Genomic DNA, 23,041 nt, shown 5'->3' with positions numbered 1-23,041 from the left:
TCTTCTAGGTTATTGAATTTGGTGGCATATAGTCCTTCATAGTATTCTTGGATGATCCTTTGTATTTCTGTGGCATCAGTGATAACTTCCCTTCTTTCATTTCTGATTTTATTAGTGTCTTTTCTGTTTTTGTCTTATTGAGTATAGCCAAGTGTTTGTCGATTTTATTAATCTCTTCAAAGAACTACCTCTTTGTTACATTAATTTTTTCTATTGTCTTTTTGTTCTCTATTGCATTTAGTTCTGCTCTGTTTTTTATTATTTTCTTTCTTCTGCTGGCCTTGGATTTCATTTGTTCTTCTTTTTCTAGTTCTTTAAGGTGTAACGTGATGTTGTTTATCTGGGATTTTTCTTGTTTCTTGAGATAGTCCTGTAATGATATAAATTTCCCTCCTAAACTGCTTGCACTGCATCCCAAAAATTTTGATAAGATGTATTTTCATTCGCATTTGTTTCTATGTATCTTTTGATCTCTCCTCTTATTTCTTCTTTGACCTCGTCATTCTTTAAAAGTATGTTGTTTAATCTCCACATATTTGTGGTTTTTCCAGCTTTCTGTTTGCAATTCATATCTAATTTCAAGCCTTGTGATCAGAGAATGTGCTTGGTTTGATTTCAATCTTCTTAAATTTGCTGATGCTAGTTTTATGTCCCAATATATGATCTATCCTTCAGAATGTTCCATGTACACTAGAAACAAATGTATAGTCTGATGTTCTAGGGTGAAGTGCTCTACAAATGCCAATTATGTCCATTTGGTCTAATGTGTCATTTAGAGCTTCTATTTCTTTATTTATTTTCTGTTTGGATCATCTATCCATAGCTGTCAATGATGTATTTATGTCCCCTACTGTAATTGTGTTTTGGTCAATTTCTCCCTTTAGTTCTGTTAGTAGATACTTGGTATATTTCAGTGCTCCCTGATTAGGGCATAAATATTGATGACTGTTATGTCTTCTTGTTGTATAGTCCCCTTTATCATTATGAAATATCCATCTTTGTCTCTTGTTACCTTTTTTTATCCTGAAGTCTGTTTCATCTGATATCATCTGATACAGTATGCATACACCTGATTTTCTCTGGATGCATTTGCTTGGAGTGTCAATTGCCACCCTTTCACTTTGAATCTGTGTTTGTCCTTGTAGCTGAGATGTGTCTTTTGGATGCAGCATATGGTTGGGTTTAGTTTTTTGATCCAATCTGCTACTCTGTGTCTCTTTATTGGTGAGTTCAGTCCATTTACATTTAGGGTGATTATTGATATGTGAGGATTTCCTATCAGTTTATCTTTGGTTTTCTGGTAAGACTGTGTCTTCATTGTTTCTTTGCTTTTTGTTGTTGTCTGTTATTTCTGTGTGGTGGTATTCTATGATTTTTTTCCTCTGTTTCTTCTTTTATTGTGTTATATATTTCAGTTCTGGATGTTTTGTTGGGTGGTTACCATTAAGTTTATGTAAAAGAAAGTTTCATATTTAGAGTATTCCATTTTTTTTCAGCATACTTGCTTTCCCCATTCCCATATTCTGGTTCAGGCCTTAGCTCTCCCCCCTTTTATGTCGAATAGCCTCCTTCAGGATTTCTTGTAGTGCAGGTTGTGGGTTAGAACATTCCCTCAGCTTCTGTGTGTCTGGAAAGGTCTTTATTCCTCCTTCATATGCAAAGGATATCTGTGCTGGATGTATTTTTCTTGGCTCATAATTTCTCTCTTTTAGTAGTTTGAATATTTGATTCCACTCCCTCCTGGTTTGTAGAGTTTCTGCTGAAAAATCTGATGATAATCTAACGGGCTTTCCTTTGTAAGTTACCATCTTCTTTCCCTGGCTGCCTTGAGGATTCTCTCTTTGTTGTTAAATTTTGACAGCTTCAATACAATGTGCCTTGGAGAAGGCCTGTTGTGTTGAGGTAATTATGTTTTCTATTTGCCTCTTGGCTTCGATAATCCAGTTCTTTCCACCAGTTTGGGAAATTCTCATCGTCTATTTGTTTGAATAAACTCCCTGATCCCTTCTCTCTTTCTTCTCCTTCTGGTATGCCCATTATTCTTATATTGCTTTTTCTGATGGAGTCAGAAAGTTCTTGTAGAGTTCTTTCATTTCTTTTAAGTCTCAAGTCTCTTTCTTCTTCCATCCGTGTTATTTCCAGATTTCTATCTTTGATGTCACTGATTCTTTCCTCCATCTGGTCAACTCTACTACCTAAGCTGGCTATTTCACTCTTCATTTATTTTATTTAGTCCTTAATATCCAGAAATTCTATTTGGTTCGATTTTAAAATTTCAATCTGTTTGGTAACTTGTTCATTTTGTTCTTTGATTGTGTTTCTGAGTTCATTACACTGACTGTCTCTGTTTTTTTGCATCTCGTTGAGTTTTTTCAGAACTGCAATCTTGAATTTTCTGTCATTTAAGTCACATATTTCCATGTCTTTAAGTTCATTTTCTGGAGACTTTTCATTTTCTTCCTGAGCTGTCTTGTTACCTTGGTTATTCATGGCAATTAATGATTTATCATTTTTCTTCCTAGACATCTATAGGAGTGGGTTCTGCAACAGGTTGATAGAAAGATGTTTTTCTTTTGTTTTTCAGTAGGTGTTGGTAGAATATTTTATTTTCTCTCCAACTGCAGCCTTTTTTTCTCTCTCACACTGTAGTGTTATATTTTCTCTGCACTATTTCGGCTTCTCAAACAATGGAGGGATTCCCTGGAATGCGGGATTCTCCTCTATGAACAGTTTGCCTGGGTCATAGGGCACCACTTCTGTGGGGATGCGGAGAGCTTCTGAAGCTCCCAAGCTCTTCCTGCACCAGATTCAGAGGCTCTGTGTTTCAGCAGCTCTGTTTACTCCTGTGGGCATCCGCCCAGATAAGTGGGGACAGAATTCATTCTGTCTCTTGTGTCGCTCTGTCTCTCTGTCTCTGAGTGTATGTGTATATATATGTATATTAAATGTATGCATACAATTAATAACCAGTGTTAAGTTTGGCAGCATTTCTGACTTTAGCCTTTTTTCTCACTTTGTCTTTTACTTCTTGTCATCATGGTTATTTTACAATTTGCTTACTGTGAATTATACGTGGACTTCAACCTCTGTTTATATTTTTTGTTGTGTTTCTGCTCTTGATGAAATAACCTTTTCTGATCTTTCCTCTATGTGTCTGAACCACATCCCTTCACTGAATTTTGATTCATGTGCACCATTGATAATTTGTTTGTATTTTCAACATGTTTATGCCAATTTCTATGTTACATTCACTTGTTCAATGAAGCTTCTGTCCTTGTATCTATAATAATATTAGCACTTGGCTTGAGTTTATGAAAACCTGGAGTGGTGGCTAGACCTGAATTTTTTATTTGAAAAATACTACGAACTTTATCATTCCTCAGTTTCCTCAATTTAAAACATTAAATAATACTGATAACCTCTCAACATTATGCACATACTAAGTTTTGGCAACATATGTGTACTCACTGGGACCAGGAAGTTACTCAGCTAATGTGTGTGAAATGAAGTTTTTGAGGCCTGGGATCATTTACCCTTTTCTCTTTACTGTCACTGGCATTTTATAAGTCAGTTTCTTTTTTTTTTTTTATTAGATGGTTGTACATTCAAATACTGGTATATATGTTGGGTAATACATGAACTTAGAGCACTGTGTTGACCTTCAAGATCTGTGAATTGGCTCAAAATTGTCCCACAGGGTCTTGAGTGTTGTATCAGTCAGGGACTCATAGGAAAGAAATCCTCAGTGGACTTTAATATGTGGAATGTTAGATTTTGGAAGCCTGAAAGAGTGCAAAGGGGACACTGGGTGTTAATTTAAAGATTATTAACTGCAGGGAGCAGCCGTTACTCTTGCTGTTGGGGGACAGTGTATATGAAGGGGTGCTCTGTGCCTAATGCCATTGGCCAAATCACATTGAAACAGCTGAGAGACCTGAAGGCAAGTCTTCCCACTTCCTTAGTGTGATTAGTGTAATCAGAGAGCGGTTATGCCCCACAGGGACCAGGACATAGTAGAAACTTAAGAAATATTTGTTGAAAGACAAATACTGCATGATGTCATTGATATGTGTAATCGACACAGTGAAACTCATGGAGGTAGAGGTAGAATGTGCTTGCCAGGGGCTGGAGGAGGGGGAAATGAGAAATGCTGGTCTTTGGATATGAAGTTCAGTTAAGGAAGGTGAATAAATTTTTAAGATAAAATGTACAACAATGTATCTATAGTTAACAATATTATATTGTATACTTGAAGTTTCCTGTGAGGTTAAAAGTTAAATTTTCTCACCATTAAAAAGAAAGAAGGAAAACGGTAACTGTGTGAAGTGATAGATACGTTAACTAGCTTGATTGTGGTGACTATTACACAATGAAGACGTATACCAGAGCATGAAGTAGTATGCCTTAAATAAACATAATTTTTATTTGGTTATTACAACTCAATAAACATACAAGAAATAATTTAAAAAGAATAAAACAATGTGCTGTAAAAGAGACATATCTGTTAAATAAATAAAGATAACTTTGCTATGACTTGTTATACAAAAATTTTTGGAGACTATGGGAATAATCATGGTGCATGGGAGAAGTCATTTAAACTTTTGATTAACCTGCATATAAAATGTTTCCAAAGCTGCTCTTATTTTCTTAAAAACAGGGTTTTTAAGAAACTTGAATCACACCAAGAAACAATAATTAATTTTAATTGCTTGTTTTGAGGCTTTGCAAAGAAGGAAGCTATGTCCTCTTGGGTCCTTGTGGCACAGGAATCAAGTAGCGTCTCTCTCAAATCCGTTCTCCAGAGGCAGAAGGGTGCTGCCTTTTCTACTAGAAGGTTTATTTCCAGACTTGAGAAAATATGGATATTCTTTTTAATGAATGGTATCTAGAAATGCCTTAGATTCAGTCACTCTTTCATGGGAAAAATGATTTGGGGGAAATTTTGAGCCACTGAGAACATTAATTATCTGAACAGGAAGTGCTCACTTTCTTCAGAGTTTTGAATAGGCCCTGGCTACTGAGGTCCTCCTTTAGCAGTGTCCCCACAACTGTTTCCTGAGAGTGGGAGAAAGAACGACCCTGAGAGTTTCAGGTATATATCTCTCTGCCTTTCTGAATTTTTGAAAGAGTTTTGCCAGGGAGAATAGGCAGGTATTTAAATAAATTTGTATTGAAAAGAAGTAAAATGAACCTTCTGAAGAAATCTAATATATAGAAACAGCTCACAATAAGATTTTAGACAATGGGGAAAAATATTATGACCCACAAGGAGAAAAAGAAAAAAAGTTTCCAGGAGAAAATTATAAGGAAGAATATTTTACATACCAGGTTTCTCAGAGTCAAAGATAATACAAATTGTTGAACCTATGTCATGACATTATTTGACAGATAAGGAAACATGGTATATAATTTGTACATTATTTTTAAGTCAACCAAAAGAAATATGAAAATCTACCAGAGTCAAGGAAATAAGGCCGTAGTTCTCAACAACTGGGGGTCATGCACCCTCATACCACTCCACACACCCCCATAACCCCAAGGAGACACGTGGCAATGTCTGAGGACTTTTTTGTTAATTTTTATTAATTTCTGGCGGTGACAATGGTTAATAAAATGACATAGGTTTCAAGTGTACAGTTCAGTATCATATCATCTATACATCGTATTGTGTTCTTACCACCCAGAGTCAGTTCTCCTTCCATCATCATATATTTGACCCCCTTTACTTTCTCTACCTCACCTCTTGCCCCTTGTTTTGGGTTTACCATAAACTAATTTCTTATTATCAGTCTAGACCATTAGGAACACAATTTTCCAAGTAGGTTTTCCTGTTTTAACTCTGAAGTAGGCAAATAATTTAGGGTTTTTTTTTTTTTGTCAGGTAATTAGAAAACCATGACTTCAGTAGGGTGATTTATTTTTACTTCTTAAATTTGTTCAAGATATGGAGAAAATACCTGGTTATATGCCAGTCCAGAATCTCTTCACTCAGTTTTCATTGTGTGTGTGTGTGTGTGTGTGTGTGTGTGTGTGTGTATGACGTCATGGGTATATTCTTCCTGCAGTCTGGGAGGAAGGGCAGAGAATAAAGTCCCAACTTTCATATGCTTTTTTGTTTAAGGACAGGCTGAATAGTAGATCATAGAAATTCAATGTAACCATTTCACCAAAGCAAGTACTTGAGAGAAACTGGGAAAGTTTTCACTTAACCTCTTTTTTTTTTTTTTTTTTAATTTACTTTTTTTTTTTTTAATTAATTTTATTGGGGTGACAATTGTTAGTAAATTTACATAGATTTCAGGTGTACACTTCTGTATTACATCGTCTATAAATCCCATTGCGTGTTCACCACCCAGAGTCAGTTCTCCTTCCATCACCATATATTTGATCCCCTTTACCCTCATCACCCACCCCCCACCCCCTTACCCTCTGGTAACCACTAAATTATTGTCTGTGTCTATGAGTTTTTGTTTCTCATTTGTTTGTCTTGTTCTTTTTGGTTTATATACCACATATCAGTGAAATCATAGGGTTCTCTGCTTTTTCTGTCTGACTTATTTCACTTAGCATTATTCTCTCGAGATCCATCCATGTTGTCACAAATGCTCCTATATCATCTTTCCTTAACGCCGAATAGTATTCCATTGTGTATATGTACCACAACTTCTTTATCCATTCATCTATCGAAGGACATTTTGGTTGTTTCCATGTCTTGGCCACCGTAAACAAAGCTGCAATGAACATTGGAGTACACGTCTCTCTATAGAGAGATGCTTTTATATTTTTGGGGTAGATACTCAGGAGAGCGATTGCTGGGTCATATGGTAATTCTATTCGTAATTTCTTGAGGAACCTCCACACTGCCTTCCATAGCGGCTGCACCAGTCTGCATTCCCACCAACAGTGTATGAGAGTTCCTTTTTCTCCACAGCCTCTCCAACACTTGTTACTATTTGTTTTGTTGATGAAAGCCATTCTGACTGGGGTGAGGTGATATCTCATTGTGGTTTTCATTTGCATTTCTCTGATGATTAGCGATGTTGAGCATTTTTTCATATGTCTATTTGCCATTTGTATATCCTCTTTGGAGAAATGTCTCTTCAGGTCCTCTGTCCATTTTTCAATTGGGTTGTTTGTTTTTTTGTTGTTGAGTTTCATGAGTTCCTTGTATATTTTGGATATTAGCCCCTTATCAGAGGAACTGTTTGCGAAAATCTTCTCCCATTCAGTTGGTTGCCTCATTATTTTGCCAATAGTTTCTTTTGCTGTGCAGAAGCTTTTCAGTTTCATATAATCCCATTTGTTTATTTTAGTTTTTACTTCCATTGCCTTTGGAGTCAAATTCATAAAATGCTCTTTGAACCCAAGGTCCATAAGTTTAGTACCTATGTTTTCTTCAATGCAGTTTATTGTGTCAGGTCTTATGCTTAAGTCTTTGATCCATTTTGAATTAATTTTGGTACATGGTGACAGATAGCAGTCCAGTTTCATTCTTTTGCACGTAGCTATCCAATTCTGCCAGCACCATTTATTGAAGAGGCTGTCTTTCCTCCATTGTATGTTTTTAGCTTCTTTGTCAAAAATTATCTGTCCATATTTATGTGGTTTTATTTCTGGGTTCTCAATTCTATTCCATTGGTCTATGTGTCTGTTTTTCCGCCAATACCAAGCTGTTTTGATTATTGTAGCCCTGTAGTACAAGGAAAAATCAGGGAGTGTGATACCTCCAGTATTGTTCTTTTTCTTTAATATTGCTTTGGCTATTCGGGGTCTTTTGTGGTTCCAAACAAATCTGATGATTTTTTGTTCTATTTCTTTAAAAAATGCCATTGGGATTTTAATGGGGGATTGCATTAAATCTGTATATGGCTTTGGGTAATATGGCCATTTTAACTATGTTGATTCTTCCAATCCATGAGCACGGAATGTCTTTCCATTTCTTTGTGTCTTCTTCAATTTCTTTCAAAAATGTCTTATAGTTTTCAGCATATAAATCCTTCACATCCTTGGTTAAGTTTATTCCTAGGTATTTTATTCTTTTTGCTGCAATTGCAAAAGGAATTGTTTTTTCTATCTCTTTTTCTGAGATTTCATTGTTGGTATATAAGAAAGCAATGGACTTTTGTACGTTGATTTTGTAGCCAGCAACTTTACTGTATTCATTGATTGTTTCTAATAGCTTTTTGGTGGAGTCTTTAGGGTTTTCTATATATAGCATCATGTCATCTGCAAAGAGTGACAATTTAACTTCTTCATTCCCAATTTGGATGCCTTTTATTTCTTTCTCTTGCCTGATAGCTCTGGCGAGGACTTCCAACACTATGTTGAAAAGCAGAGGTGATAGGGGACAACCTTGTCGTGTTCCTGAACGTAGAGCAAAGGGCTTCAGCTTTTCACCATTAATTATGAGATTAGCTGAGGGCTTGTCGTATATGGCCTTTATTATGTTGAGGTATTTTCCTTCTATACCAATTTTAGTAAGTGTTTTAATCATAAATGGATGTTGTATCTTATCAAATGCTTTTTCTGCATCAATTGATAGAATCATATGATTTTTGTTCTTTATTTTGTTTATGTGATGTATCACATTGATGGATTTGCGAATGTTGAACCATCCTTGTGCCCCGGGGATGAACCCCACTTGGTCGTGATGAATAATCTTTTTGATGCATTGTTGTATTCGATTTGCTAGAATTTTGTTTAGGATTTTAGCATCTGTATTCATCAGAGATATAGGTCTGTAGTTTTCTTTTTTTGTGTTGTCCTTACCAGGTTTTGGTATCAGGGTAATGTTGGCCTCATAAAATGAGTTAGGGAGTACTGACTCTTCTTCAATTTTTTGCAAGAGTTTGAGCAGGATTTTAACCTCTTTTTCAATGTGGGTAAAAGAGTTATCTTTGTATTCATACCTCAACATATACATTTTATTTAAATCTACATATATATACACCAAGTGTACTAGGCATTTTTTTAAATAACCATCTCCACAGCATTTTCAATAATGTAACTTTCTGCCTTAGATATGATGTACCATAGTTTAACAATTTCTCTTTTGACAATTAATTTAACCATTGTGAATATTATAAACAATGCTTCAATGTAGTTTTGGATGTAGTATTTCACAATTTGTCAATGTAATTAAACTTTCTTGAGACAGCTTACTAAGAATAAAATCTCTCATAAATGATATCGGACAACTTTTGCTATTGTCACGGTTAAGCCTTTGATATGTTTCCTAATTACTGTCCAGAAAGATTTATACAAGAGCTATATCTTACTGAGGTACTATTGACATTGATGAGAATTATTATAATTAATTAAATCACTTTGTTAATTTGACATGTAAAAATAATGATGGATTTCACTATATATTTAAATTGCTTTTTTCATTTGGCATAATTCCAAATTTAGAGAGTACTCATGAGCCACTCATCTCAAGGAAATTTGACATATTCCCCAACAAGGGAATTGTATAGGACCTCATATGTTGTGAATTTAGGCTACTGATAGACTAACTTAAAAAAAATGCTATATAGGATCACAGTAGGTCTCATCCTACTTGAACAGAACTTACTACACTTTTCAAGGAACAGGAATTGATCTCATGTGGCTTTAAATACCTTACTGGATCTATTTTAAAATCCATTTAAACAGCTAATTTAATTGTTCACCTCAATTTATTGTGGTGCATCAGAACCATATAGGTTTCAATTGAGAGTACTGAGAATACTTGATCACATTAAAGGTAAATGGGAATAAAAACTTTATCAGCTTGTGCTGTAATAGTAAGATCCCTCAACTCTCAACTCCATTCACGTTATGTACCAGTTTCTCACATTGATCTTTCATCAGTTTTTTTTAAAATAATGCATTAAACAAAATTAGATTGTCTTCCAATTTTGTGGAAAGCCAAAATTTTGGAAATTACATCTTTGAAAAGGATTTGTTACCCAGTGTCATGGATTACAACATGATCCAAATTCTCCAGTCTTCCCAGGATCCATGCCCCTTTTGCACCTCCTCTGGTCAAGTGGTGGAATCAGTTTTTCCACTCCTGGAATGTAGGCTGCTTTTGTGACTAAGTTGGACTAACAGAAGGTAGCTGAAGTGACATTGTGTCGGTTTCATGCCTCTGAGAGGCCATGTGGCTTTTCTACAATCTCTTGGAATTTACAAAATCTCTTAGAAAAGCTGCCATGTGAACAAGCACAGACTAGCATATTGGATAATGAGAAACATAGCCCACACCCCCAGCACATGAGTGGGCATCTAGCCGACTGCCGTAGTTGAACTTGAAGCCATCTTAGATCATCCATCCTGCCAAGCTGATATCCTTCACATAAGCAAAACAGGCCAAAATCAGCTATGACAGGATCAGAGCAGCAAAAGCACCTGACTCATGTAATAGTGACCCTTGAAATAAGTAGTTGCTGTTTTGAACTAATATGTTTTGGAGCTGTTTGTTATGGAATCATTAGAACCATCACTTTCTTAATTTCTGAGAAGGTTACCATACTACAAAGACCTTCCCAAGTCTTACATAACAATTAAGTATATCTGTTATTCTTCTACTTAGAGACAGTCATTAAAACAATGCAAGTAAAAGTTTAGAACTTTTTTCTTTTCTATTAAAATTTATTGTGATGACAATGGCCAATAAAACTACATAGGTTTCAAGTGTACAATTCCATAATACATAACCTGTGTATTACGTTGTGTTTACCACCTAGATTCAATTGTCCTTCCATCTCCATATATTTGACCCCCCTTTACCCTATTCTACCATCTCCCCTCAGCCCTTACCCTCTGGTAACCACTAAACTGTTACCTGTGTCTATGAGTTTTTATTTATTTGTTTGTTTTGTTCTTTTGTTGCCCTCAGTTTTAACCCCCCCCCATGAGTGAAGTTATATGGTTCTCAACTTTTTGTGCCTGCCTTATTTCACTTAGCATAATAACCTCAAGATCAATTCATGTTGTCATTAATGGCAGTGTTTCATCTTTTCTTATGGCAGAGTAGTATTCCATTTTGTATATATGCACGTCTTCTTTATCCAAACACTTTTGTTGTTTCCATGTCTTCCACCATAAATAATGCTGCAATGAACATTGGAGTACATACGATGTCTGACAAGTAAGTTCATGGACTCTTCCTAGAAAAAGTGCTACATACTTCATTGCTGAATATCACTATGGTCACCTTCAAAGCATTGCACAGATGCAAGCGCCTAATCTACCCTTGAAAGCAATTCTGGAACTTTTTCTAGAATGGCCATCGGCACTGTTGTCATTTTATCTACACTTGATGTCCTGAATGTCATCAAAATGTCTACCTTTCAACATTTCCTTTATCTTTGGGTAAAGACTGAAGTCACTGGGTCCAGATCAGTTGAGTAGAGAGGGTGTTCCAATGCAGTTATTTGTTTACTGGCTAAAAACTCCCTCACAGACAGCGCTGTGCAAGCTGGTGCATTGTTGTGGTGCAAGAGTCTTGAATTGTTGGCAAAAAGTTCAGGGCATCTAACTTTTTCATGCAGCCTTTTCAGAACTTCCAAATAATAAACTTGGTTAACTGCTTGTCCAATTGGTACAAATTTGTAATGAATACTCCCTCTGATATCAAAAATGGTTAGCAATATCTTTGCAACAAAATTACAAACATAATTTTCAGACCTTGTATATATTTATGGATAAATGTTTTCAGACTTTTTGGAGTAGATACCCAGCAGAGGAACTTCTGGGTTATATGGTAATTCTATTCATAATTCTTTGAGGCACCTCCATACTGTTTTCCATAGTGGCTGTACCAATTTACATTCCCACCAATAGTGGATGAGTTTAGAAAATTTAACATATTTTTGATTTCTCGTTGCAACCTAAAAACACTGCTCAGACTTGGGAAATTATCTGGTGAATCAATTTCAGGAAAACTTTTATAGTTTGTTGAGAATTTAGAAATTGATTACCTGTAACTAATTACAAGCACAGATTTTTTTAAATGTTGTTATATCCCAGGGCACATCCACGGATAGTGGTTTGAACACCATTGGGTTGGGGAGATGTTACATAGTCAGAGAAGGAGCAGACCTGAGAGAGATCCCTGAGGCCTCTGGAACTGAGTAGGAAGTATGCCATCCTGGCTCCGTTCCGTAGATCGGCTCTTCCTCACGCAGGTGGGTGGCACAGACCAAAAAGCAGCATATTGCCTCATTGTATCCATTATTCCATGGGACTTGGGCAAGTTACTCTCGTCTAAGCCTCAGTCACTTCATTCGTAAAGGTGCATACCCACTGACCTCACGAGTATTTTTATAAAGATGAAATGTCTAAATCATTGTGTTCAGACAGTACCTAGCACATAGGAAGTGGTCAGTAAACATGAGCAGTTATTATTCTCAGTAAGAAGGTTGATTATTCCCACCCCTTTCTGGTATTTGGAGGAACTCTGGTGTGCTTGCACACCTTATGCCCTTCAGGAAGGAGCTTGTGAATATAAGACACACAAAGTCTGTAAGACCCATTCATAGATGCCATAATGTCAGTGTGAGTTCTGGCTCACAGAGCAATGCTTGGGTGCAGCATAAAATGCTCTGCAATTCATCATGAGCTCTGAAGTTATTGTGTTGGATTATAATAATATGTACCAAGTTGGGATAGTTTTCCGCCTGTTTATGACTCACAGAAGTCATTAACTGTTGGAGTCCCAAGATGGTGCTGTTTTCTTTGTATCTTATTGTCCCACAGAGATCAATGATTGCTTTGGGAGGCTTAAGAAACATGGGCCCCAGAGATACACACATGTAAAATACATAAAGCTCGTAATATTTTCCTCATTACATCCTCAGAAGCAGGGGAGGCAATGTCTATTCCACAGGTTGGTTGGTTGGACTACACGTTGGTTTTTTGGGGGGAATGAACATGAATGATGTGTTCTGGGATCTCTCTCTCTCTCTCTCTCTCTCTCTCTCTTTCTCTCTCTCTCTCTCTCTCTTTCACTCCTCCTTGGGTAATTTATAGAGTCACATGTAAGACAAGGAAGAATTGTAAAGTGAGCAGTAATATTAGACATATTTTCAAAAATATGTATTTAGCCATTTCTTAAAGAGTGTTTTAAGGAATTTCATGTTTTGAGCTCTCCTTTAGGAAACTGTTTTCTCTTTGTGTATAGAGAAACAATCTCAGTAGGACATGGGAACAATTTAATCTGTGGAACCGAAAATATCGTGACAGTTTTCAGTGTGAAAGGGAAGAGTGTAAACAAATTGGGAACAATGCTTGATTTCTCCCTCCTTCTCTATTCCCACTCTCTCACATTATCTCCATCCACAGACCCTGGTAAAGATTGCAGGAAATTCTCCCGATGGTCACTCTGATACTGAGAGTGGCAGTAAGGTGCCCTTGGGACAGCTCATGGAGAGACACGAACTTGTGAACCACTTCTGAAGCAGAAAGGAGAGGAATTATTTTGGCCTTATGCAAAACACGTTGAAGTGTCTCTCTGGAGCATATTTGTCAACCTTGGTACTGTTGACATTTTGGACCAGATAACATTTGGGTATTTGCATGGGTGGTATGGGGAGGGGTGGCTGTCATATGCATTGCATTTGTTTAGCAGCACCCATAGTCACTACCTACTAGATGTCAGTAGCATCCCTGTCTATTGTGACAACCAAAATGTCTTCAGACATTGCCAAATGCCCCATGGGAATCAGAATCATTCCTGATTAAGAAACACTGCTCTATAAGTAATCAGCAGCCTGAATTTGCATCTTTAGACTTGAAAACAGAAAAAGACTCTTCAAAATTATGAACTACTTTGAACTCCCCCCAGAAAGACAAATAACTCACTTTTACTGGGTGTTGAAGACAGAAAACCATATCATTGGAGTAATTGTTTTGAAGGTGGGATTTCTTTTTTTTTTTTTTTAAATTTATTGGGGTGATATTTGTTAGTAAAATTACATAGATTTCAGGTGTACAATTCTGTATTACATCATCTATAAATCCCATTGTGTGTTCACCACCCAGAATCAGTTCTCCTTCCATCACCATATATTTGATCCCCCTTACCCTCATCTTCCACCCGCCACACAACCCCTTACCCTCTAGTAACTACTAAACTATTGTCTGTGCCTATGAGTTTTTGTTTCTCATTTGTTAATGACCGTATCCTTCGCCTCTTTCAAATCATTTGAAGAACGAGGAGAATACTTGGCTATGTTGGGTTTGAGTCCATAATATCTGTCTATCAGGAATAACCACCTGGTACATTCATGATAAATCTGCCAAAGGTCACGAGGGAGAGAATAAGTGGGGGTGCCCTCACCCTCTGTTGGCATTTTCTCTATGTCAAAGGCCTTGAATGTTTCCCACCCTTACTAAACAATAACACCCTTCTGCTCATAATACTTATGTTCTGTGAGAATTCAGGAAAGTGTCTGCATTGCTTTTTTTTTAAAATAAGTGATTAGAATATAATATTTATGGTTCATGTGTGTTGTGGGGATTAAATATACAATTCAACTTATATATACATATATGATATCCTATCTGTGCAATCTGGCTGACTATTTTTTCACTTGCCATTTTATCATAGTTATGTTTCAGGTCATTAAAAGTTCTTCAAAAAGATCATTTTAATAGCTGTGTAGTTTTCCATAATGTACATGTACGATAACTTGGACCGTTTCCCTCTTGTTTGATACTTTATTTCTAAGTTTTGCTCTTGAAAGTAATGCTGCAATGTGGCAGCAAACATTTTTGTTAAAATTTTATATTCACATCTTTGATTAGTTCTGCAAATAGATTTAAAGCAGTGAAGTCATTTGTCTAATAGATCATGATAAGATTCACAGTCCTTGTTACTGGAAATTTGAAACCAAAAGTACTAATTCACTGAATAATGACTGACACTAAATAGCTAATTAACAAAATCATGATACTAATTTTATAGAAAAATGCATAAAAGTGACTTTGTCCATCTAAAAAGTTGATAAAAAACAAACACTTGAGGATTAACAATCTTAAATAAACATACTTCTCATCATTTCAATGTTAAACAGTGAAGGATACTATATATTTTAAAGCTCTATTTCCTGGAATCCCATTATTTCCAGTACTGACTAAAAAGTCAGCAAGAAAAATGAGATTTGAATTTCATAAAACAATATGGCTAATTAAATAATGTCTTTCTAAAATGCCTTTCTAAAAATGTCTTTCTAAATGTCTTTCTAAAAATTCCTTCAAGGCTCAAGGCTCAAAATTGTTAGCTTAGGGAATCACATAGGATATTATATATGTGAATGCTTTTGTGTGATCTGAATGAAACTGTGAGCTCTATTTATTTGTATGCTACAATGTTTGGACTTTTCCTAAACTTCACAAGTGCAGTGTCCTATTTGCTGAAAAAAACAACTATTCTACTTATTCTCATGTCTTTTTTAGGAGACAGTCAAAACTGAATTGGGGATCATATAATGGAGCGTCACTGTTAATATTCTCCTCTAACCGCAATTAAGTAGGGACATGGGCAAGGAGAACTGTAGCACCGTGACAGAGTTTGTTCTTCTTGGATTAAAAGATGCCCTTGAGCTGAGAGTCTTTCTCTCTGTCCTCTTCCTTCTCATCTATGGAGTCACGTTTCTGGCCAACCTGGGCATGATTGCACTGATTCAGGTCAGCTCTAGACTTCACACTCCCATGTACTTTTTCCTCAGCCACCTGTCCTTTGTGGATTTTTGCTGTTCCACGACTATTGTGCCAAAGATGCTGTACAATATCTTAAACGAAGACAAAGCCATTTCCTTTCTGGGATGCATAATGCAATTCTACCTGTTTTGCACGTGTGTGGTAACTGAGGTCTTTTTACTGGCTGTGATGGCCTATGACCGCTTTGTGGCCATCTGTAACCCACTGCTCTACATGGTCTCCATGTCCCAGAAACTCCGTATGGTGCTGGTATCTGGCTGCTACCTGTGTGGGACTGTGTGCTCTCTGACTCACTTGTGTTTAGCTCTTGAAATCCCGTCCTATAGAGCTCATGAGATAAACCATTTCTTTTGTGATCTGCCCCCGCTCTTATCTCTTGCTTGCTCTGATGTCACTATGAGTGAACTGCTACTGTACATTGTAACCACATTTGGCGAGGTCATTACCACTGTGATCATTCTCACCTCCTACTTGTTTATTGTCATCACCATCTTGAGGATGCGCTCTGCAGAGGGAAGGCGCAAAGCGTTTTCCACCTGTGCCTCCCACCTCACAGCCATCGTTGTCTTCCATGGGACAATCCTTTTCACTTATTGCCGGCCTGGTTCTGGCAACAGTGTGGATACTGACCAAGTGGCCTCAGTGTTCTACACCGTAGTGATTCCCATGCTGAACCCCCTGATCTACAGCCTGAGGAACAAGGACGTGAAAGAAGCTCTCAGAAAAGTGTTGGGTTCCAAAATATTTTCCTAGAGAATATTTGTTAGCAGATCTCAGGGTCCCAATGTGGAGGCTGGTGGAGGGGTGAATGGACTGGCTTAGGCTTGGAGTAGAGGGAAAAGCCAGGCAGTAGAGTTTTATGACTGAGTCATTTTGATTCACTTATCTTTGTGCCTTTGCAATTGAGAAGGGTAAGTTTGATTGTACTTCAAATTTGAAGTCCAGCTCTTTGCCTTTATTCATCTAAAATGTTTTACATGGGTATGGGTAATGGACTGTTAAGACATACACATTTTTTTGAGGTAAAACCTTCCTAAGTTTAATGAAGAACTCACGAGAATCACACTTTCTTATCCATTGTGGAAACTATGATTCATTTTAAAATTGAATTTTTGTTACTTTACAGTGAAGAACACGCCTGTGCCAGTTTATACACAGAAAGAGATTCACATCTTTCAAATGTATATATATATATATATATATATATATATATATATATATATATATATATATGTATATATACACACATTTATTCTTCATCTTGTTCATTTCTTGCTTCCTTTATTATTTTTTGTTGTCATTTTAGTGTCCAGTGTTTTTGGAACTTCAGATACTGTCCGATCTGAAAAATGGAGACATTAATGTTAATTCTTTCACAGAAATCTCGGGAAAATTAAATTATATGTCATGTGCAAAGAGCATAGGGCACTTTGTGGCACTTAATTAGCTCTGTCCCTTGCGTCGTTCTGTCTCTCTGTCTCTGAGAGCATGCGTGTTATGTGTATATTAAGTGTATGCATACATTTCATAGCCAGTGGTAAGAGAGGCAGCATTTCTGACGTAGTCCTTTTTTCTCACTTTATCTATTACTTCTTGTTATCGTGGTTATATTATAATTTGTGTCTATCAATTTCTTTCTGTGACTTATTGGTGGATTTCTAGCCTCTGTTTAATTTCTTTGTTGTGTTTTTGCTCTTGATGAAATGACCTTTTTTTCACCCTTTCTCTATGTGTCTGAACCACGTTCCCGCACTGAATTTAGATTCATATGCACCACTGACAATTTGTTTGTACTTTCATCATGTTTATGCCAGTTTCCATGTTACATTCACTTCTTCAATGAAGTTTCTCTCCTTGTTACTATAACAATATTAGCACTAAGCTTGAGTTTATGAAAACCATAAGTGGTGATTTGGCCCTGATTTTTTTATTCAAGAAATAGTATAAACTTCTTTGTTCCCTCCGTTTCCTCAATTTTAAAAACTGAATAATACTGACAACCTCTCAACATTATACTCATACTAATTTGTGACAACATATGTGTACTCACTGGGACCAGGAAGTTACTCAGTTAACGTGCATGAAACAAAGTCTTTGTGGCCTGGGGTCATTTACCCTTTTCTCTTTCACTGTCACAGGCATATTATAAATTAGTTTCTTTTTCTTTTTATTAGATGGCTGTATGTACAAATACTGGTGAATAAATGGTATACATGTTGGGCTTAATACATGAACTTAGAGCACTATGTTGACCTTCAAGATCTGTGAATTGGCTCAAAATTGCCACATGGGGTCTTGAGTGTTGTATCAGTCAGGGCCAGTTAAGAAAGAAATCGTCAGTGGAATTTAACACCTGGAATGTTAAGGTGTGGCAGCCTCTAAGAGTGCAAAGAGGATACTGGGTATTAACTTAAGGATTATTATTTTTTTTAAATTAAAGTTTATTGGGGTAACAATGGTTAGTAAAGTTACATAGGTTTCAAGGGTCCAATTCTGTAATACATCATCTATATATCACATTGTGTGTTCACCACCCAGAGTCAGTTCTCCTTCCATCACCATATAATTAACCCCCTTTGTCCTCTTCTATCACCTCCCTCCCGCTTTACCCTCTCATAACCACTAAACCATTGTCTATGTCTATCAGTTTTTGCTTCTTTGTCTTGTTTTTTCTTCCTTTCAGTTTTATATCTCACATGTCAGTGAAATCATATGGTTCTCGACTTTTTCTGTCTGACTTAGTTCGCTTAGGATAATAATCTCAGGATCCATCCATGTTGTCACAAATGGCACTATTTCATTTTTTTATGGCAGAATAGTATTCCATTGTGTATATATACAGATGGCCAATTGACGTATGAAAAGATGCTGAACATCAGTAATCATTTGAGAAATGCGAATAACAACCACAATAAGATATCATCTCACACCAGTTAAAATGTCTATCATCAACAAGATAAATAATAAGTATTGGCGAGGTTGTGGAGAAAAAGGAACCCTCATGCACTGTTGGTGGGAAATGCAGATTTGTGCAGCAGCTATTGAAGGCAGTGTGGAGGTTCCCCCAAAAATTAAGAATAGAATTACCATATGACCCAGCAATCCCTTTCCTGGCTATCTCCCCAAAAAATCTGAAAACATTTATCCATAAAGATATATGTGCTCTGATGTTCATTGCAGCTTTATTTATGGTGGTCAAGACATGGAAACCACCAAAGTGTCCTTCCATAGATGATTGAATTCAAGGATTATTAACTGAAGGGAGCAGCCTTTACCCTTGATGTTGGGGGACAATACATATGAGGGGGTTCTCTGTGCCTAATACCATTGGCAGGATCACAGTAAAATAGCCGAGGGACCTGAGGCAGGTCTTCCCACTACCTTAGTATGATTAGTGTAATCAGAGAGTGATTATGAGTCACACGGACCAGGATATGGTAGAAGTTAATAAATATTTGTTGATGGAAGACCAATACTGCATGATGTCACTGAACGTGTAATCAAAACAGTCAGACTCATGGAAGCAGGAAATAGAATGTGCTTTCCAGGGCCTGAAGGAGGGGGAAATGGAGAAATGCTGGTCTTTGGGTAAAAAGTTCAGTTAAGGAAGATGAATAAATTTTTAAGATAAAATGTACAACAATGTCACTATAGTTAAAAATATTATATTGCATACTTGAATTTTGCTAAGAGGATAAAACTTAAGTTTTCTCACCCTTAAAAAAAAGGAAAATGGTAACTATGTGAAATAATGGGTATGTCAATTAGCTTGATTGTGGTGATTATTTCACAATGTATATGTATATCAGAACTTAATGTTGTACACCTTAAATATATACATTTTTTGTTAATTAACCTCAATCAATTTACAATAATAATTTTAATTAAATAAAACAATGTGCTAACAAAGAAATATTTGTTGAGTAAATAAAGATAACTTTTGCTATACAAAAATTTTTGGAGAATGGCAATGATGGCGCATGAGGAGAAGTCATTTAAATAACTTTCATATAATTTAGTTTCTAAAGCTGCTGTTGTTTTCCTACAGGGTTGCCAATGAACCAGAATTACTCCAGAATACAATAATTAATTTTAATTCCTTGTTTTGAGGCCTCAAGAAAAAGGAAGCTATTTCCTCTTGGGTGCTCGTCCCACAGGGAGTGGAAGTAGATATAGGAGTCTCCCCTCCTGCAGGTTCAGACAAAAAAAAAAAAGAAAAAGAGTCTCAGCATGTCCCTCAAACGCATTCTCCAGAGGCAAAAGGGGGTTGCCTTTTCTTCTAGCAGTTTGTCTTTTCTACTAGCAGATCTGAGAAAATAGGGATATTTTTTGTATGAAAGTAAGAAAGTGCCTTGGATTCCGTTTTTCATGGGAAAAATGATTTGGGGGAAATTCTGAGCCACTGAGAACATTAATTATCTGGAACAGGAAGTGTGCACTTTCTACAGAGTTTTGAATAGAGGGCCTGGCTACTGAGCTCCTCCATAACGGTGTCCCCAGAACTGTTTCCTGGGAGTGGGAGAAAAAATGACCCTGAGAGTTTTCAGTATATTTCTCTCTGCGTTTGTGAATTTTTAAAAGAGTTGTGCAAAGGAGAATAAGCAGATACTTAAATAAATTTGAATGGAAAGGAAGAAAAATGAACCTTCTGGAGAAGTCTGCTAAATAGAAACAGCTCAGAATAAGGTTTTAGACCATGAGAAAAAAAATCTTCTGGCTCACATGGGCAAAAACAAAAAATATCTGGGAAGAAATTATAAGAAAGAAAATTTTACATACCACATTTCCCAGATTCAAAATAATAAATATTGTTGAACCCATGTAATAACATCATTTGAAATATAAGGAAACATGGTATTTAATTTGTACATTAGTTTTAAGTCAAACAGAAGAAATATGAAAATCTACCAGAATCAAGGAAATAAGGAATAGTTCTCAACAGCTATTCATTATGCACCCCCACCCCACACCACCCCAACTAGAACATTTGACAATGTCTGGAGATTTTAAAAAAATGTAATTGAATTTCTTGGGGTGACATTGGTTAGCAAAATTATATAGGTTTCAGGTATACATTTCTATAATCTGTCATCTATATATTGCATTGTATATTCACCACCCAGAATCAGTTCTCCTTCTATCAGTCTATATAAGAGCCCCTTTACCCTCCTCTACCATTCCCCTTGCTCTTTGTTTTGGGTTTACCATAAACTAATTTCTTATTTTCAGCCTAAACCATTAGGAAAACAATTTTCCAAGTATACATTCCTGGTTTAACTTTAAGTGGGCAAATAAATCAGGTGTTTTTTGGTCAGGTAATAAGAACACCATGACTTCAGGAAGGATTTCGCTTCTTTAAAAATAGTTCAAGATAGGGAGAAAATGCCAGGTTATGCTCCAGTCCAGAGTCTCTTCACTTAGTTTTCATTGCATATATGTGTATGACATCATGGGTATATTCTTCCTGCTTTCCAGGAGGAAGGGTAGAGTTAAAGTCTTTCATCTTTCATATACCTTTTGTTTAAGGATAGACAGGCTGAATGGTCGATCCCATTATATGGAATATTCAGTGTAACCAACTCCCCCAAGCAAGTACTTCAGAGAAGCTGGAAAGTTTTCACTTACCTATTTCAATGTGGGTAAAGGATATTCTTTGTAGGGTTGTAGCCAAATCAAAGTATACCATACGAGTATGATATTTGTACATATGTATTTATATCTCAAATGTACATTTTATTTACATCTATGTATATACAGCAATTGTAGTAGGTATATTTTTTAAATTCCATCTCCACATCATTTTAAATATAGCTTTCTGCCTAGATATGTTGTACCGTACTTTAAGAATTGCTCTGTTTTCGGGTGAAAAAGATAACAAGAGACAAAGATGGACATTTCATAATGGTAAAGGGGACTATACAACAAGAAGACGTAACAGTCATCAATATTTATGCCCCCAATCAGGGAGCACCGAAATATACCAAGCAACTGCTAACAGAACTAAAGGGAGAAATTGACCAAAACACAATTATACTAGGGGACTTAAATACATCATTGACAGCTATGGATAGATCATCCAAACAGAAGATAAATAACGAAATCGCAGCCCTAAATGACACATTAGATGAATTGGACATAATTGACATATATAGAGCACTTCATCCTAAAACATCAGACTATACATTCTTTTCTAGTGTACATGGAACATTCTCAAGGATAGACCATATATTGGGACACAAAATCAGCCTCAGCAAATTTAAGAAGATTGAAATCATACCAAGCATATTCTCTGATCACAAAGCTTTGAAATTGGATATCAACTGCAAAAAGAAAACAGGAAAAAACACAAATACATGGAGATTAAACAACATACTTTTAAAGAACGACTGGGTCAAAGAAGAAATTAGAGGAGAGCTCAAAAGATACATAGAAACAAATGACAATGAAAATACATCCTACCAAAATTTTTGGGATGCCGCGAAAGCAGTTTTAAGAGGGAAATTTATATCATTACAGGCCTATCTCAAGAAACAAGAAAAATCCCAAATCAATAATCTCATGTTACACCTTAAAAAACTAGAAAAAGAAGAACAAGCGAAACCCAAGGTCAGCAGAAGAAAGGAAATAACAAAAATCAGAGCAGAACTAAATGAAATAGAGAACAAAAAGACAATAGAAAAAATTAATGTGACAAAAAGCTGGTTCTTTGAAAAGATTAACAAAATCGACAAACCCTTGGCTAGACTCACTAAGATAAAAAGAGAGAAGACACTAATTAACAAAATCAGAAATGAAAAAGGGGAAGTTATCACGGACACCACAGAAATACAAAGGATTATCCAAGAATACTACGAAGGACTATATGCCACCAAATTTAATAACTTAGAAGAAATGGACAAGTTCTTAGAAACATATAGCCTTCCAAGGCTGAATCATGAAGAACTGGAAAATCTTAACAGGCCGATCACCAGTAACGAAATTGATTCAGTCATCAAAAACCTTCCCAAAATCAAAAGTCCTGGACCAGATGGCTTCACCAGTGAATTCTACCAAACCTTCAAAGAGGATCTAATACCAATCCTGCTCAAACTCTTCCAAAAAGTTGAAGAAGAGTCAGTACTCCCTAACTCATTTTATGAGGCCAACATTACCCTGATACCAAAACCTGGTAAGGACAACACAAAAAAAGAAAACTACAGACCTATATCTCTGATGAATACAGATGCTAAAATCCTAAACAAAATTCTAGCAAATCGAATACAACAATGCATCAAAAAGATTATTCATCACGACCAAGTGGGGTTCATCCCCGGGGCACAAGGATGGTTCAACA

At 36.3% G+C, this 23,041-nt stretch overlaps 1 protein-coding gene across 1 annotated transcript; it reads left to right on the top strand.

Annotated features, from left to right (window-relative positions):
• Window positions 1-15,525: 15,525 nt before the first annotated feature.
• Window positions 15,526-16,461, top strand: LOC308504318 (olfactory receptor 5L1-like; the record flags this gene model as incomplete). The annotated part of the gene is made up of 1 exon (XM_081064665.1): window positions 15,526-16,461. One exon carries the CDS (start codon window positions 15,526-15,528, stop codon window positions 16,459-16,461), a length of 936 nt encoding a protein of 311 aa, XP_080920791.1.
• Window positions 16,462-23,041: the final 6,580 nt, after the last annotated feature.

This window comes from Rhinolophus hipposideros (genome assembly GCF_964194185.1).
Source record: "Rhinolophus hipposideros genome assembly, chromosome: 10".
NCBI classification, from domain to species: Eukaryota; Metazoa; Chordata; class Mammalia; order Chiroptera; family Rhinolophidae; genus Rhinolophus; species Rhinolophus hipposideros.
This window is presented reverse-complemented; position numbering and strand designations above follow the sequence as displayed.